Genomic DNA, 14,773 nt, shown 5'->3' with positions numbered 1-14,773 from the left:
CAACGTAAAATTATTTATTTATTCATATATGTATTTATTTATAATATTAAATGTATCATATATTCGCTGTCCTTATGATTAATGCTTAAAATGCCTTGACAAATATTTAAAAATATACAATGCTGGGAATAGTGCACCGAATAAAAACTCAGTTCATAGTCGTTGTCTGTTTTTTTTGCAATATTTTATGACATAGTTTACGCACACACAGTTTAGTGGCGTATGTAAAAATATTTTAATTAAAATTTTATATAATTTTCTTTCAAAACACAGGTTCCCTTAACATACATTAAACTAACACTACATCATATCAAATTGTATCACACAACGAGCTGATTCTTGGTTAACTTTTGGCCACGCATTGTGAAGACTTGTTTGATTGGCTTGGTCTTAACATCTTCTGTGGGATCTCTTGGTTGCTCATTGGTATGTGAACTATGATTTCGGAAAGTAAATAAGCAGACCGATGCTTACGGCCATACCACGCCCGATCGCGCCTTATCTCCTAAATGAATTAGGGTCGGGCCTGGATGGCAGATCGCAGGTGCTGTAAGCTTTTTCAATTCTCCAACTGCAGGGGGCGCTGCTGCAGACACAGCTTAGGATAATACTGTATATCACAACTGGCTTTTAAAAGTCACACTTTTGGAGTTATGAGTAGATTGAAATTGACAAATGAAGTGGAGTGGCCTAAAACATAATTTACCAGCCACGTGAAGCACAGTCATACAGAGACAGAGGCAGCAGCCCTCCCTGCAGTTGGCCAAATTAAAAAGTTTACATCACCTGGTATTCCCCATCCCACCCCAGTACTAATCAGGCCTGACGCTGCTTAGCTTCCGATCAGATCAGATCAGATCAGACCAGACGAGAATGGACTTTTTGAAAGTGGTGTGGCCGTAAGCCGCAGCCACCTTCATTTGAAGGGCTTTCACAGATGCTGCTGTGTTATGTTGTTTGCCTTGTATAGCTACTTCTGGGTTTAATGTGGAACACCTCCTGCTTTTCTGCTGTCTGCTCCCTGATACATTGGAAGAGGAGGTGACAATGTATGGTCTGAGTTTGATTTGTGGTGAGAAACTGAATGTTTGCCTTCAGTTTCTGTAGCCTAGAATTGCCAGATTCAGTTCTTATAGGAATAAGAACATGAGTCTGGAGTCAGATTCACTTTTGTTACTTTTATCACTTTTGTCACCTCTGACGCCTCTGTGCCACACAGTCAGCTGGCTGTTGACCCCCTCTTTCTCTAGCTCCCCCTTGAACAGGGCCATTTTATTTTAAAATGCACTTTTAAAGGAGAAGTCTAAAAACATGACCCTCACAGTGCCTTTTGGGTCTGGATGACGGCATCATCCTCCCCAAAGCTCAGTTTATGTGCAAACTTCAGCTTTGGCCTCACCAGGGGGTCAGAGGTCTTTTCCATGGTCTTCGTCGGGTGAGAAGTTAAAGCCACAGGTCCGAAGTGGTTGAGCTCCCTGGGGTGTGTGGTCTTTGGTACTGGAACCACACTGTGCTTCCACACACAACCACAGAAGCTCAGGTTAAACATGTACTTGACTGCCCGATAGAGCTGGTCTGTGCAGTCCCTGAGCAGTCCTGAGTAGATGCCATCTGGATCTGTAGCCTTCCTTGTCTTGAACCTTTCTCGCTCTTTTCACAGAAGAAGCGTTGTTCTGCAGAGGCTGGGAGGGAGGGAGGGAGGGAGGGTGGGAAATGAAGAGGTGTATGGAGTAAGGAGGTGTGATGGGTGTCATTGGTGCTGTGGGGAAGGAGGGAGTTGGCAGACAGAAAGGACATGGCTGGGAAGCAGACGGATGGTCGTAGTTCTGATCGTAGGGGGGAGAGTGGATCCTGAATGAAAAAACCAATGAAATTGTTTTTAGCTCTCTCCAGTCCTCCCCAGTATTTCCTGTTTGAACAAGTCAACAAGACACTCGAGGAGAAGCACCACACTGTCTTGGTGGCCACAGTGTTTACCAAACAGGAGTTCACGTAGTCTGTGATGCAGTGAGTCCAGCTGTCCTCCTGCTGCTCAGCGTCTCACTGTCCTCCTCTGTCTGTGCTGTAAGCTTTTTCACTCCAAGTGCAGGGGGCGCTGCCGTGCCCGTTTGTGTGGAGAGCGATGCATAGGTTTGTGTCTCTGTATTTCTCTGTAGATTGTGTGTTTCCCTTTTCCCGTTACATAAAAACACATGTGAACAACTCGTGTGAGGAAATAATGTTCAGTGCATCTTTGTCATCCATGACACATGAAATCAATTCTTCTCATCTCATCTCCCTATAAGGCTTGAGAAATTCTGCAAAGAACATGTGTTATGTGTTACATAATCCACAACAAAGTTTATCCTATGATCATTTTTGATTGTATGATTCTATTTATTCGACTGAACCCACCCAGCATGTTGCAGAAAATGAAAACAGTCAAACTAAATCTGTAACAAAGAGGTGGGTTGGCCATCCTACAACTGACCTAAAGACCGTCTATGCATCAGAGCTTTTCATCTTAACAGGAGAACTTAACATCTTTGATGGTTAATTCACAAGAGAGGAAAAGCAACAGGATTTAGCTAGACAGAAAGAAAAGAGGAGGGGTAGGCTATTGGGGAGTGTCAGGTTACATTTCCCGGCTGGGAAGTGCTCCGTTTAGTCTTGTTTTGGTTCAGAGTCAGAGCCTCAACGTGTCGCTGGGTGATGTATCTCTTCAAACTCTGAGATCTGACCAAAGCAAGTCACTCTGCTGGACATATTTTCTTATGGCAGTCTGCCTGGTGTAGTATCTCTCCACATAATATTGTCAATATGGGAAGCGAGAGGGAGGACATCATTTTTCAGGTTCTCCTCTTGATCCACAGTGAGTAGTCTTGAGTTAAACATATTTTATTTTTGTGTGTAGCCTATAGAGCATGCATAATATCCTAATTTAACAGTAGGACACCGATTCTGCTCTTGCAATGAGTCAAAATGAGTTGTGTTTACTTAAAGAACAACTTTTTTCTCTTTTTTTCTTAGACTGTGTGAATATTTCAGATGATTAGCAGTATTAGGCTAAACAATTTCAAAGTATTTGAATGCTTTCTGCATGTTTTTGAGCAGAAATGGTTAATTTGATCATCTCTCCGCTGATGTTAAAACCAGGTCTCAGTGCGTTCCTTCAGTTCACCCAAGCTAGACACATTCTTTTCAGATGAGTATCACTGAGTCTGATACGCCAGGGCAGTGTAAGACAGCCAGACTGGACATTACCAGTATCAATTAAAATATGAAGGTATAGAATTAGTTATTTTATAGCTACAGTAAATTCTGTTCTTCACATCATTTGCTAAACTGGCCCCAAATATGAAATATGTAAGCAACTTATAAACCTATATGGATAAGATATAAAGATGTATGTGTTTTAATTCTAACACGCAGCATGTTGTCACTGGATGTCTGATCATGTCTGTTTGCATTTTCTGTTTCCATTTCAGTCCCTGTGTTCTGCTTCTTCACTGCAGGTGTGTTCCTGTCTGTATGTGCACATTTTTCGATTCACATCATTCCTCTTTTATTTTTCAATTTGTACTGAAAACTCTACACATCTCTGTCCCCAAGTGTCATGTCAGTCTGACAGCAGCAGCAGTGTGGTGGTGGCGGGTTATAACGTGACCGCCCCCGCCGGGTCGAGGGTGGTGCTGCAGTGCGTGAGCGGCCGCATGGTGTGGACCAGGGACAGCGTGAGAGACAGACAGAGGGTGGTCCACTGGGACATGTACCGGGAACATCCCAACTACGCCATGGAGAGAGTAGTGGACATGTTCTCTGCGGGAGACCAGAGGATTTACAACTCGTACAACCTGGGCAGGGTCAACCTCAGCCCCAAAGCCTTCAAGGATGGAAACTTCTCCCTGGTCATCAAAGGTTGCTGTCACTTTCTTTCATTGTCATGTGTGTGGCTGAGACTTGGTTGCTTACCATTGCCTACTTGTCCATTGTCCTTTTTTTTAAATCATGCATTAAGATTATATCTCCATTTTTGACCTCACAGTTAAGACTCAAGTCAAAAACTAGACTGATATGTAATTAGTATTGGCTAACAGGTCAAGAGTCTCCACCACTATGAACTGTTTCTTTAGGTTAGACAGCTGGAAGAATCACATATTGTTTGTACTTACAGTTTCACTAAAGCCGAAGTTACCAAATATGGTTCCTTGCCTCATAAAGGGTTAACAAAATGTTGACACTAATACATAAGGTGTATAACAGACGACCTTCATCATATCAAGTGGCAGTTTCCTAAGAGACCATGGACATATAACATGTTTTTGTGTTCCTGCATGTGGCGGCAGACGTGACGATGAATGACAGAGGTCTGTACTCTTGTAACCTCCACCACCTCTACTGTCATCTGTACGAGACCATCAGAGTGCAACTCAATGTCACTAAATCACGTATGTATCACACTGCACCAGTCCAGTTGTCAGCATTAGTTTCTCCACAAGCTGCCACATAACTGACACGGATCGTCTTTGTGACGTGAAGGTCGCAAAGAACAGCGCTTCTGGGATGGACAGAAGGCAGTGTATGTGGTGCTGCTCGGGAGCACCGTGGTCCTGCCGTGCATCAACCGACGGAGTGTGTGGACAGACTGGAGCAACGAGGAGGGGGACCAGCAGGTGTGTGTACTCTCTCAGATAGATCAAGCTGAGTTTAGGTGTAATTTAGATGGATTGCATTATATTGACCTAAAGATGTATCTCCTTTCCTTCTGCGGCGGCTTCCAGGTGGTCCACTGGGACCGCCAGCCCCCAGGGGTCCGCCATGACAGTGCTGACCGGCTGGTGGACCTGTACGCCTCTGGGGAGCAGCGCAGCTATGGGCCCCTGTTCCTCCAGAGGAAGATGAACATCAGCAATCAAGCCTTCTCAGAGGGAGACTTTTCGCTTACCATAACCAATCTCCAGGTGTGTATCAGCATGTGAACAACTGGTAACAGATGAACGGCAAATACCACAGTTCAAGAGGAAACCTGATCCCTCTTGGCAGGGTCACAGCTATGCACTTGATCCACTGAGGTGTGGACCAATTACCGTGAGCCATGGGGGGATTTGAGGTGTGACGATGGTGACACTTAGAGTGTCTTTTATGTCCTTTCTTCTCAGGGCTGTGTTCCTGCTACTGAAGGAATGTGCTCTCTTTTCTAAAAAGCTTCCAAGCATGACTTCTCAGATGGTTCTGTGTGACAAACCATGAGCCTCTCTGCTGTGTGCACCACTCTCTGTAGGGTATTTCGATAAGAAACTGTGCCGTTTCCAAACCAGACAGTGGTGCTGCTCGACTGTGTCTCTGTAAGATGTTGTCACGACGGATGGGAGGGCACTTGCTCTCCTTAGCGTCTGCAGGAAATAGAGGTGTCGCTGTGCCCTGTTGGCAAATGCTGTGCTGTTTTTGGTCCGGAAGAGGTGTTCTATGACATGCACCCCCAGGATCCTGGTGCTGCTGACCCTCTCCACTAAAAAGCTGCAAATGGTCATTGGGGGATTGTTGGACTTCTTCTCTGTACAGTGTCTCATTGTTGTTACCGATTTGGCCAACAACTGTTGTGTCATCAGCAAACTTTATGATGTGGTTGGAGCTGGACCTATAGTACAGTCGTGGATCAGCAGGGTGAACAGCAGTGGCCCGAGTACACAGCCCTGGGGGTCTCCAGTGCACAGGGAGGTGGTGGCTGAGTATCTGCTGCCAACCCAGACTGACTATGGTCTTTTTTTTTTGGTAAAGAAGCCCAGGACAAAGTTGCAGAAGGAGGAGTTGAGGCCCAGGTTACTGAGCTTCCCCATCATCTGTCTTGGGAGGATGGTGTTGAATGTTGAGCAGAAGTCTGTGAACAGCTTTTTAACATAACTGTCCATGTTTTCTAGATGTGTCAGGGCCAGATGCAGAGCCAGGAATGCTGAATCATCTGTATAGCTATTAGAGTGGTATGTAAACTGAAAGGGGTCCAGCATTGGTGGAAGGGTGACTTTAATCTGCTTCATGACAAGCTGTCAAAGCACTTCATCACAGTTAGGGTCAGTGCTACAGGGCAGCAGTTATTCAAGCACACACACTCTTTGGCATTGGTTTGATGGTGGAGGTCAAGCAGTGGCATCTTGATACCACCTCTATCAGTTGTTTTGCACAGTCTTTCAACATTCTCCCAGGAATGCTGTCTGGTCCAGTAGCTTTGTGGAGATTAGATAGATAGATAGATAGATAGATAGATAGATAGATAGATAGATAGATAGATAGATAGATAGTTTCTTTATTAATCCCAAACTTAAAATTTCTCTGTTGCAGCAGCAATGTACAGGCATTCAACCATACATAAATATAACAAAAGCTAAAATCAACAATAAAAATAAAAATAGAGACCTAAAAACGTACAGTATACACAATATTAACAAGATTATAAGATAAGTGAATAAGTGAATATTAAAAGTGAATATTAAAAAGAAATGTTAGATTATATTGCAATGAGGTGAACTGAATATAGGTAAGATTAAAAATTTACAGCCAATAACCAAACAAGCATGTGAGATTGATCCTGGATAGGGACTTCTTCACATCAGCTGAGGAAAGACGGAGGACCTGGCCGCTGGGTTGCGGGGAGATTGTAAGAGCATTGCTTCAAACTGTGCATAGAAGTCACTGAGTCTGTCTGAGAGGGAGAGCTCACTTTCACAAACTTGTGGTGGTGTTTTGTAGTCTGTGATGGACAGGCGCCGTGTATCTCTGGTCGCCGTGGGTGGCTGCCTCCCTGAAAATGTTCCCATCAGTGGTGTTTTAGCAGTCTTGTAGTGCTGGGGAGGCGACCTCAAAATAGCTATACTCCGATCTGCTTTGGAACCAGTTTGATCGTCCTCACCCTCGGTCTATAGGCAGGCATTAGCATGACAGAGATGTGGTCTGAGAGGCAGTCTATGTTCTAAAACACACTGCTAAAGTAAAGGACACACTTCCCATGAAGGCCACTTACTGTATGTGTGTGTCTTTCCACTTTGGATAACAGTGTTTACAAAACTGTGTGTTTACAGTGTTTCTACAGCATATGGAGCTTGCATTAGTAATGTAATTCTTCTAAAGTCAGACTTAACTACTCCACTGGGAGAATAGTTTTGCCAACCACTACAGACTGAGAAACCACTTTGTTAAAAGAAACAACAACTCTTATTTGTCACAACAGCAGGCAGAGAAATATTTATGGCTACGATTTAGGGAAACTCAAGGGCCCCAGCGGTCCCTCAGCTCAGAAATCCAAAAATGCAGGACAAAGCCAGACTTTGGAGTGTTGGGCCTCATCAAACACTCATTGACACGGGCTCAGTTTTCTGTTGAGCTACAGACAACAATCAGCTGACTACTGGCTTGGTTATTATTTTTGGTTCAGTAGTAGAATTTTTGAGCTTTAATGTAACACAGAATGAAAAAAAAAAGTCAAATCTTGGGAAAAGGAATATCAGTATTACACGGCCATGTCAGTTTTTATTTTGTGCAGATTCTAGATATAGTAAAATATTTCTTAACACAATGTTAACTCAACAACACTGTCTTGTTTTATTACCCATGGGACAAAATCACTTTGTGGAGCCTTTTCAGGCTGCCAGTATACAGAGTAAGGTGAAAATGCAAAAGGATTTTCAGTTTAGATTTTTTATCTTTTGTGGTGACTTTTAATAGTGACTTGGAACAGCAACGGATGGATTGTAATAATCTTAGGAGGATAAATCCTGCTGACTTCAGGTGATCCCCAAAGTTTCCATTCCTAGTTTTGATCAGCTCAGTTTAGTCCGTACCCAGACATCCACAAAAAAAGGAGACATTTCCATCAATCTCAAATGTTCTTTGTGTCTGGTGTTGATTAGCAAATGATGATGTTAGCGTGCTAACAGGCTAAGCTAGTATGGTTAACATGTGTGAATGTTAGTGTGCTGTCAGAAGCATTTAGGTCAAAGCAGCTCCACAGAGCTGTAAGCATTGCAGTTATTAATCTAATTAAGGAACGCACTGTTGTAAACATCTTCCAGAAACAATGCACGACAACGTTTTGGAAGAGCAACAATGTAATTCATCACAGTTTTCACTCACAACTCCCAAAGCATTAAAACTTGCTGTGAATGAATATTATAGGAGAATCACTTGGTTCTAGTTGCCTTGTGTTAATGTTCCCATCCAGTGGAGTGTTTTTATGTTTCATCCACAAGTGTTTTGACAGCCAACAGACCAGGGGATGTATTCCTGCCACCTCCACCATCATTACTGTGGTCTACATGAGAGAAGAGAGTTCCAGGTCACAGTGGAGCCACCGCTGATCCAGACCACCGTGCCGGCCGAAGCTCTGCCCAGCGAAGACAAAGGTATCACGCACAAATTCATCAACACACACGAGGTCTCTCCTCCTGCTTTACCCACAGGTCAGACTCAGCAGAGAAGATGTTTTCTGACTTAGTGGATTTGAAGTATCATGCGTACAATTAGGAGGAAAAACATGCACATCTGTTATTTCCGTCACCGTTCCCCTCCGTGCCGTCCTGTTTTGTCCATCGTTTCTCCTCTCAGGGTCTCAGAACAGCAACAGAAGAAGGAGAAAAGAGAGGAGTGGGTGGAGAAATCCCCCTCTTTCTGAAGTTTTCTGTTTCATAAGACTTTTTTCTTGCACCGTCAGCGTGTCAGACTCCAGACCCCTCCAACCACACACACATGCGCAAAGCCCTATAAGCCTCATCGCTCTTCGCCTTCTACTCGACCCCACTATCATCACAGTACTTGTAGTACACAACACACTGAAGTTTTTTTATTGCTTATTAACTTATTATGTGTCTAGTTGAATATTCAAGGGCCGTTTTTGTCTTCATCCACAGTTGTTGAGTTCACATTTCTCAGCTCTCTGCCCTGCCTCAAAACTCCTTCCACTGAGTTCATTTTAGAAGAAAAAAAAAACAGCAGAGAAAAGAGAGAAGAGGGCCGGGGCGGGTGCACTCAATTGGCATTTGGGCTTGCCGGCTGCCTGCCTCAAATTCTTTCATCATGAGAGAATTTCTGGTGCAGGAGTCTGTTTTCCAGTAGGTAACTGAAACAAAGCTTATAATGGCCGAGGTATCAATGTGGGAAAATCATTGAGAGAGGTTTAGAAATGAGAAAAGCCTGTGGCCGAGTCCATCTGTGTGTGTGTGTTGGAGCGGAGAAGAAGGTGCCAAAAAGGCCGATCTCATTTCAGTGGAATCTCTCGGATGCAGTCATTGGACTGAAGGCCAGCTCTGCCCACACAATTAATCCTTTGCTCCCCGAGCTGTAATGATACAGTAGGATTGCGCCACGGGAATTGTGCACAGGAGTTTGGAAAGTTACTTCCTCTGTGCTCTCAGACATTACAGGAGCTCAGCGATTTAATATAACTTCTTATCAGCCTTGCTGTGCCCTCTCTGAGTGTCTGCTGCTTGTTGACTTTGGCTCCCTCTGGACGCTCTGCAGAAGTTTCATTATTTCTTTACCCCCACATTCTGTCCGTCCCGTCCCCCTCCTCCTTCTCCTCCTTTGATGATCCAACATTTTCAGGTTTGCCTATTTTCACAGTGGCGCTTTCACTCTTCACTTTTCCCCTTTCTATGTGAAGAAAGAGAAGTATTTTTACTGTTTAGAGACAAGAAAAGGAAGCGTGCTTCATCTGTACAACAGCTGGCAAAACAAAGAGACAAACTGGAAACTAGGCAGAAAAAGATACTGAGTTTTTGTCCACCCTTCTCTCCCTTACACTTTCTCAGCTTAGTTAGAAACTCAACGGAAGCATCAGATAACTGATGTTATTGTGTATGTGCTGAAGGTTTGTGTTTGGATGTCCGGACAACGTCTTTTCTGTCCTCATTTTGCGAGGCAGGCCTATAGAGAAACATCTCTCCATCCTCTTCCTCTCCCTCGGCTCTCCTCCTCCTCCTCCTCTCCTTCCACCTCGCGCTGTGCTTCCTTCACTCCTCTCGCTCTCGCTGCTTTTCTGTGTTTTACTGCCAGGAAAAGTAAATCACAGCATGACACTCAGTCTGGATCTTATTTTGGCTCAGATGTATTGCAGTCTGAGCTCCACAGCTGCTTCTTGCCTTGCACTTTTCTTTTTTCTTTTCTTTTTTTTTTTTTAAACTAAATGAAACCAGACATTCCTTCGTCCTCTGATTCCCAACGCTCAGCAGAACCACACAGAACCTCCTAATTATTTTTCACTTCCCTAAGGCTTCATGGATTTTTTTTTTTTCTACAGCCAGGAAATGTTGTTACATGTAGAAAAAGTGAGAAAAAACGTGCAAGGCGTTACATGTTTCCATGGCATGACATGCATGCACTACACAAAATACACATGCACAGATACACTGATAATCACAGTTGGGTTTGGGGAGTATTGATGGGAAGTCTCTTTTCATAGATTCGGGTCGGTTCTCTGAGAAGAGCCGGCTCTTATGGCTCTCAAATGGCTCGTTTAGTTTCACTTGGAGCCTTCTATTTTATACTAATTTAGCAATTATGAATGGTTTGCATTTTGGTAAGCAATTTTCCATTTGCTGTTTTCACAAAAGCCTTACCTTTCTGCATTTTTGTCGTTACAAAAAAAATACAGTTACTATTGTGCAACATTTTAATCAAAGCTTTAACTCAGCAACTGTACCACAGCAAACAAATGAAATAAATACAGGCTAAGTCTTAACATACCTGCCTGTATGAAGCTTCGGCTCTCCCTGACGGGAACTGGCTCTCAGAGCCGGCTCGTTCAAGAACGACACATCACTATTGAGGCACACTCACACTGAACACAAATTCTCTGCAAAAAAAAGAAAGTGAATTTTAGCAGAAATAAAATGTTCTTTAGTGCAAACTCTACAAAACCAATGAGGGGTTACTCATGAGATGAGTAATGCCCATTTGGGCTTATTTAATACAGTTGTAAACCACACGATACCAGGCATGTTTTGCTCGAGTGAGAAAAGATGAAGAATTGAGGAAATGAACCCCTGACTTTAGCAACTTTTCTAATACTCAGACACCACTAAGGCCGAGTCACCGCGAGTCATCAATGTCATCCTGCCTGACCAAAAGCACCACTTTCTCCTGCCACTGGGCTACGTCCTTACCTCCTTCCTGCTCCTGGCATTCATCATCCTCATCATCCTCCTCGTCACCAGACGGAACAGAACCAAAGGTGTGAACTGCAGTTCTTGGGTCTGATCATAGGTGGCGCAATTTATTTCTCGATCTCATCAGTTTTTCTTGTGTCGTTTGCAGAATTTGACCCTCGGGCATCAGTGAGGTGAGTGCTGAGAACACACAAACACACACAATCAGATCTTGTCCTAAAACACACTCAGATGTGTGTCCCTCACTGCGATAGGTCCAGCAGGAGTCAAAGCAGCTTGGATGAGTTTGAGATGGACGTTACGGAGGTGAACGCCAGCAGTCGGGAGGAGAAAAGATTTGGTGAGTCAGAAGAGAGAGCGGAGCATAAACACGGTGGTTTGAGTCTCTGGCGAGTGACTGTCTTCATTCTTTCCTGTGTTTAGACTACAAGAACAACCTCCTGAGAGAAAAGGTCAACACTCAGCCTAAAGTCATCGATCTTGACAAAGGTACACACGCGCATGCGCAAGACACCTATCACGAATGATCGCACATTTTCAACCTCCAGTTTGTCTTTGCTCCTTGCAGAGATGCAGAAGTTTTCCAAGTGAGAGGGAAGTGCAACAGGAGTCTCTGGCTGGTCCAGAAGCTGTGCTCCAAACTAAACCCCTCCACACTGCCTTCCGTTCTGGCAGAAGAGACGCCAGAGAGACAGAGAAAATGCTTTGTGGTGGGAAAACAAAACAGTTCACACTGAGTCTGGTGTTGTCAAACTTTCAGTATTAGATACATCCAAGGAAAAGATTTGGTTTTATTGTACTTGATCAAACTAAAAAGACTGGACAGGTTTGGACTGTGACCCAAAGCCTTGACTGCTACTGTATATAAAAGAGAAATGTGCACCTTTGCTAAGTTGAATGCAGTGGCTCAGATGGGAGTTATCAGTAGTTACACATTGTATTTCTATCCCTGTAGTTAAAAGATGATGCATATGTTTTATTTTGCCCTTCCTCTTCTGTCTTGGCTATACTGACTGGACTGAAGCGTTGCTGAAGTGTTACTATCAGTGCATACTGCTTCTTGTAGGCTTTGATTAACTCTATGCTAACTGACTATTCAAGCGGAATATATTTTGGTCTGTAATTTTAACTCTTTTAATGACTTGTTGAATATCACATAGTAAATGTAATTATTTGTGAACTGAATGTAGACAGGGGAAATGTTTGGTAACAGGCTTTTTTTTCACAGCAGACACTCTGACTTGGATGATTCTGTTCATGTACGTCAGTAAAAACTGTTTAATTTCCTCCTACATGCACCTTGGTAGCACGTAGGAGGAAAAGGTCAAGACTCCAGCAGCACTTGCAGTCAATGGAACAACTCTATTAGGCCGACATGTTATGGCTCGTGGCCTTCATCCGGGGTCATCCTGGGTCACGTATGCCAGGAAATCAGAAACAGTGAGCTGCTCATCTTGTCCTTTTTCGGGTTTTTGGGTTTCTGAGTACATGTTCAACGTTGACTTTGCTATTATTATTCTGCCTCTATTAGCCATTCTTTGTGTTTGACAGTGTCTTATTTGTTTGCTGGTTTAGGTTCACATTTTCTCCCAGGACACAAGCACCCCCTAGCTTTGAAACCACTGTGTTCACTAACATATAGTGCTGCTTTTCCCCCCTCTTCTACCTTTCTGCATAAAATTCAAAGTTTTTTACACAAGTCCTGACAGCAGCCAAAGACAACTCAATCAAACAAATGAAAGAGAAATATTATGCTTTTGTATTTATTTATTCAAGAAAATGAATCATTTGTACATATCTGTGAGGTACAAAAGTAAGTGAACCCTTGTTTTCAGTATCTGATGTGACCCCTTGTGTAGCAGTAACAGCAACTAAACATTTCAGATAACATCTGATCAGTCGCCTACAGCAGCTGAGAGGAATTACCACTCCTCGCATGAACACTTCAGGTCCTATCACAACATTTCTATTGGCTTAAGGTCAGAACTTTGTCAGATGTCCTGACATTTTCTTTTAGAATTTGCTGATATAATTCAGAATTCATCGGCCCATCAGTGATGGCAAGCCGTCCAGGCCCAGATTCACCAAAACAGGTCCATTACCACCCCACGTTTCACCGACATATTAGGCTTCTGATGCTGGATAGCAGTGTTGTTTCGCCTCCAGACATGAGCCTGTCACTTAAACCTAACAATTCTACTTTGGTCTCATCTGTCCACAAAACATTTTCCATATAGTTCTTCTGGTTTGTCCACATGATGTTTGAAAGACTGCAGATGGGCCGAAATGTTCTTTTTGGAGATCAGTGTCTTTGTCCTTGCCACTCTGCCATCACACCATGGTTGTTCTCCTGAAGATGGATTCATTAGCTGCTTAGAAGTCACCATGGGTTCCTTTGTGACCTCTTAGACTATCATACGTCCTTCTTTTGGAGGGATCTTTGTTGGTCGACCACTCCTGTGGAGGTAAATCTCATCCATTTGTTCACAATCTGACTGTGGATGTGTGGATTCCAAACTCTGTAGAGATGGTTTTCTAACCTTTTCCAGCCTGATGATCAACAGCAACTCTTTTTCTGACCTCCTTAAAAAAATCCTTTGTCCATACCATCATACACTTCCACAAACACGAAGATCAGACTGTGACATTTTTTTTTTAAACAAAACGGGCACTGAATGACACTTCAGTCTCATGACATTGGTTAGAAACACCTCTGAACATTAGGACTCTAATTTGGCTTTAAAACTAACTTGGAACCCTAGCGGTGCGCTTACTCAGTTTTTCACCTCCCAGATATGTAATATTGGCTCATTTTCCTGAATAAACAAATATCAAAGAATAATTCTGTTTGATTTCTTTGATTGGGTTCTCTTTGTCTACTGTCTGGACTTCTGTGAAAATCAACTGATATTTTGAATCGTTTTTATGCAGAAATACTTCGTTGATAAACCCTTATAAGTCTCCTTTTTTTCACTTTCAGTGATGTGTGTGTGTGTGTGTGTGAACCATGCAAAAACCTAACAGTAAAAGTTACATCGTTACCCAATTTGCCATTTATCTTTATTTGGCGTGCTCATTCATGCTTCACACCGATTTAACTGCCTAATGTAGTGCTGTACTGTACTCTATTTCTTTTACTGGATTATCAGTAAAGTAAAAATCTGAAGAATCGCTTGTGGCCTTGTTCAGTGGTTGTTTTGCCTATGTCAAACGCAGCAATTCTGTGTCTACAAAACTCACCTGGCCATTCAAGAAACGTCGACAGCAAATTGATGATGTCCTGCACACACTTACAGTGGGGAAAATAAGTATTTGATACACCGCCCATTTTGCAAGTTTCCCCCCTTATAAAGAATAGAGGGGTCTGTAATTTTCATCATAGGTACACTTCAACTGTGAGAGACAGAATCTAAAACAAAAATCCAGAAAATCACATTGTATGATTTTTAAATAATTAATTTGCATTATTTGCATGAAATAAGTGTTTGATACACTAGAAAAACAGAACTTAATATTTAGTACAGATCCAATTACAGAGATCAAACGTTTCCTATAGTTCTTGACCAGGTTTGCGCACACTGCAGCAGGGATTTTGGCCCACTCCTCCTTACAGATCTCCTCCAGATCTTTCAGGTTTCGAG

General features: G+C 43.0%; 1 protein-coding gene across 2 annotated transcripts; it reads left to right on the top strand.

The window, feature by feature from the left end:
* Positions 1-2,436: 2,436 nt before the first annotated feature.
* LOC311486667 (matrix remodeling-associated protein 8-like) lies at positions 2,437-14,568 on the top strand. Of its 2 annotated transcripts, XM_084542613.1 has the most exons (12): positions 2,437-2,851; positions 3,468-3,494; positions 3,592-3,897; positions 4,326-4,427; positions 4,519-4,652; positions 4,761-4,940; positions 8,231-8,372; positions 11,039-11,197; positions 11,281-11,305; positions 11,387-11,472; positions 11,556-11,621; positions 11,701-14,568. In XM_084542613.1, the coding sequence occupies exons 1-12, from the start codon at positions 2,800-2,802 to the stop codon at positions 11,721-11,723; spliced, it is 1,302 nt and encodes a 433-aa protein (XP_084398739.1). In that variant the 5' UTR covers positions 2,437-2,799; the 3' UTR covers positions 11,724-14,568. The 2 variants fall into 2 exon arrangements, with proteins under 2 accessions (XP_084398739.1, XP_084398738.1); XM_084542612.1 differs by having other exon boundaries at positions 4,519-4,940.
* The last annotated feature ends 205 nt before the right edge of the window (positions 14,569-14,773 follow it).

This window comes from Chelon labrosus (assembly GCF_963514085.1).
Source record: "Chelon labrosus genome assembly, chromosome: 4".
NCBI lineage: Eukaryota > Metazoa > Chordata > Actinopteri > Mugiliformes > Mugilidae > Chelon > Chelon labrosus.
The sequence above is the reverse complement of the archived record's forward strand: the minus strand, read 5'-3'. Positions and strand labels throughout refer to the sequence as shown.

Excerpts from the sequence above, each read along its gene's own strand:
- LOC311486667 (XM_084542612.1), top strand. The coding sequence starts at position 2,800 with ATGGGAAGCGAGAGGGAGGACATCATTTTTCAGGTTCTCCTCTTGATC. Across the intron at positions 4,428-4,518 it reads ACTCAATGTCACTAAATCAC|GTCGCAAAGAACAGCGCTTC; the intron begins GTATGTATCACA and ends TGTGACGTGAAG. Across the intron at positions 11,306-11,386 it reads GACCCTCGGGCATCAGTGAG|GTCCAGCAGGAGTCAAAGCA; the intron begins GTGAGTGCTGAG and ends TCACTGCGATAG.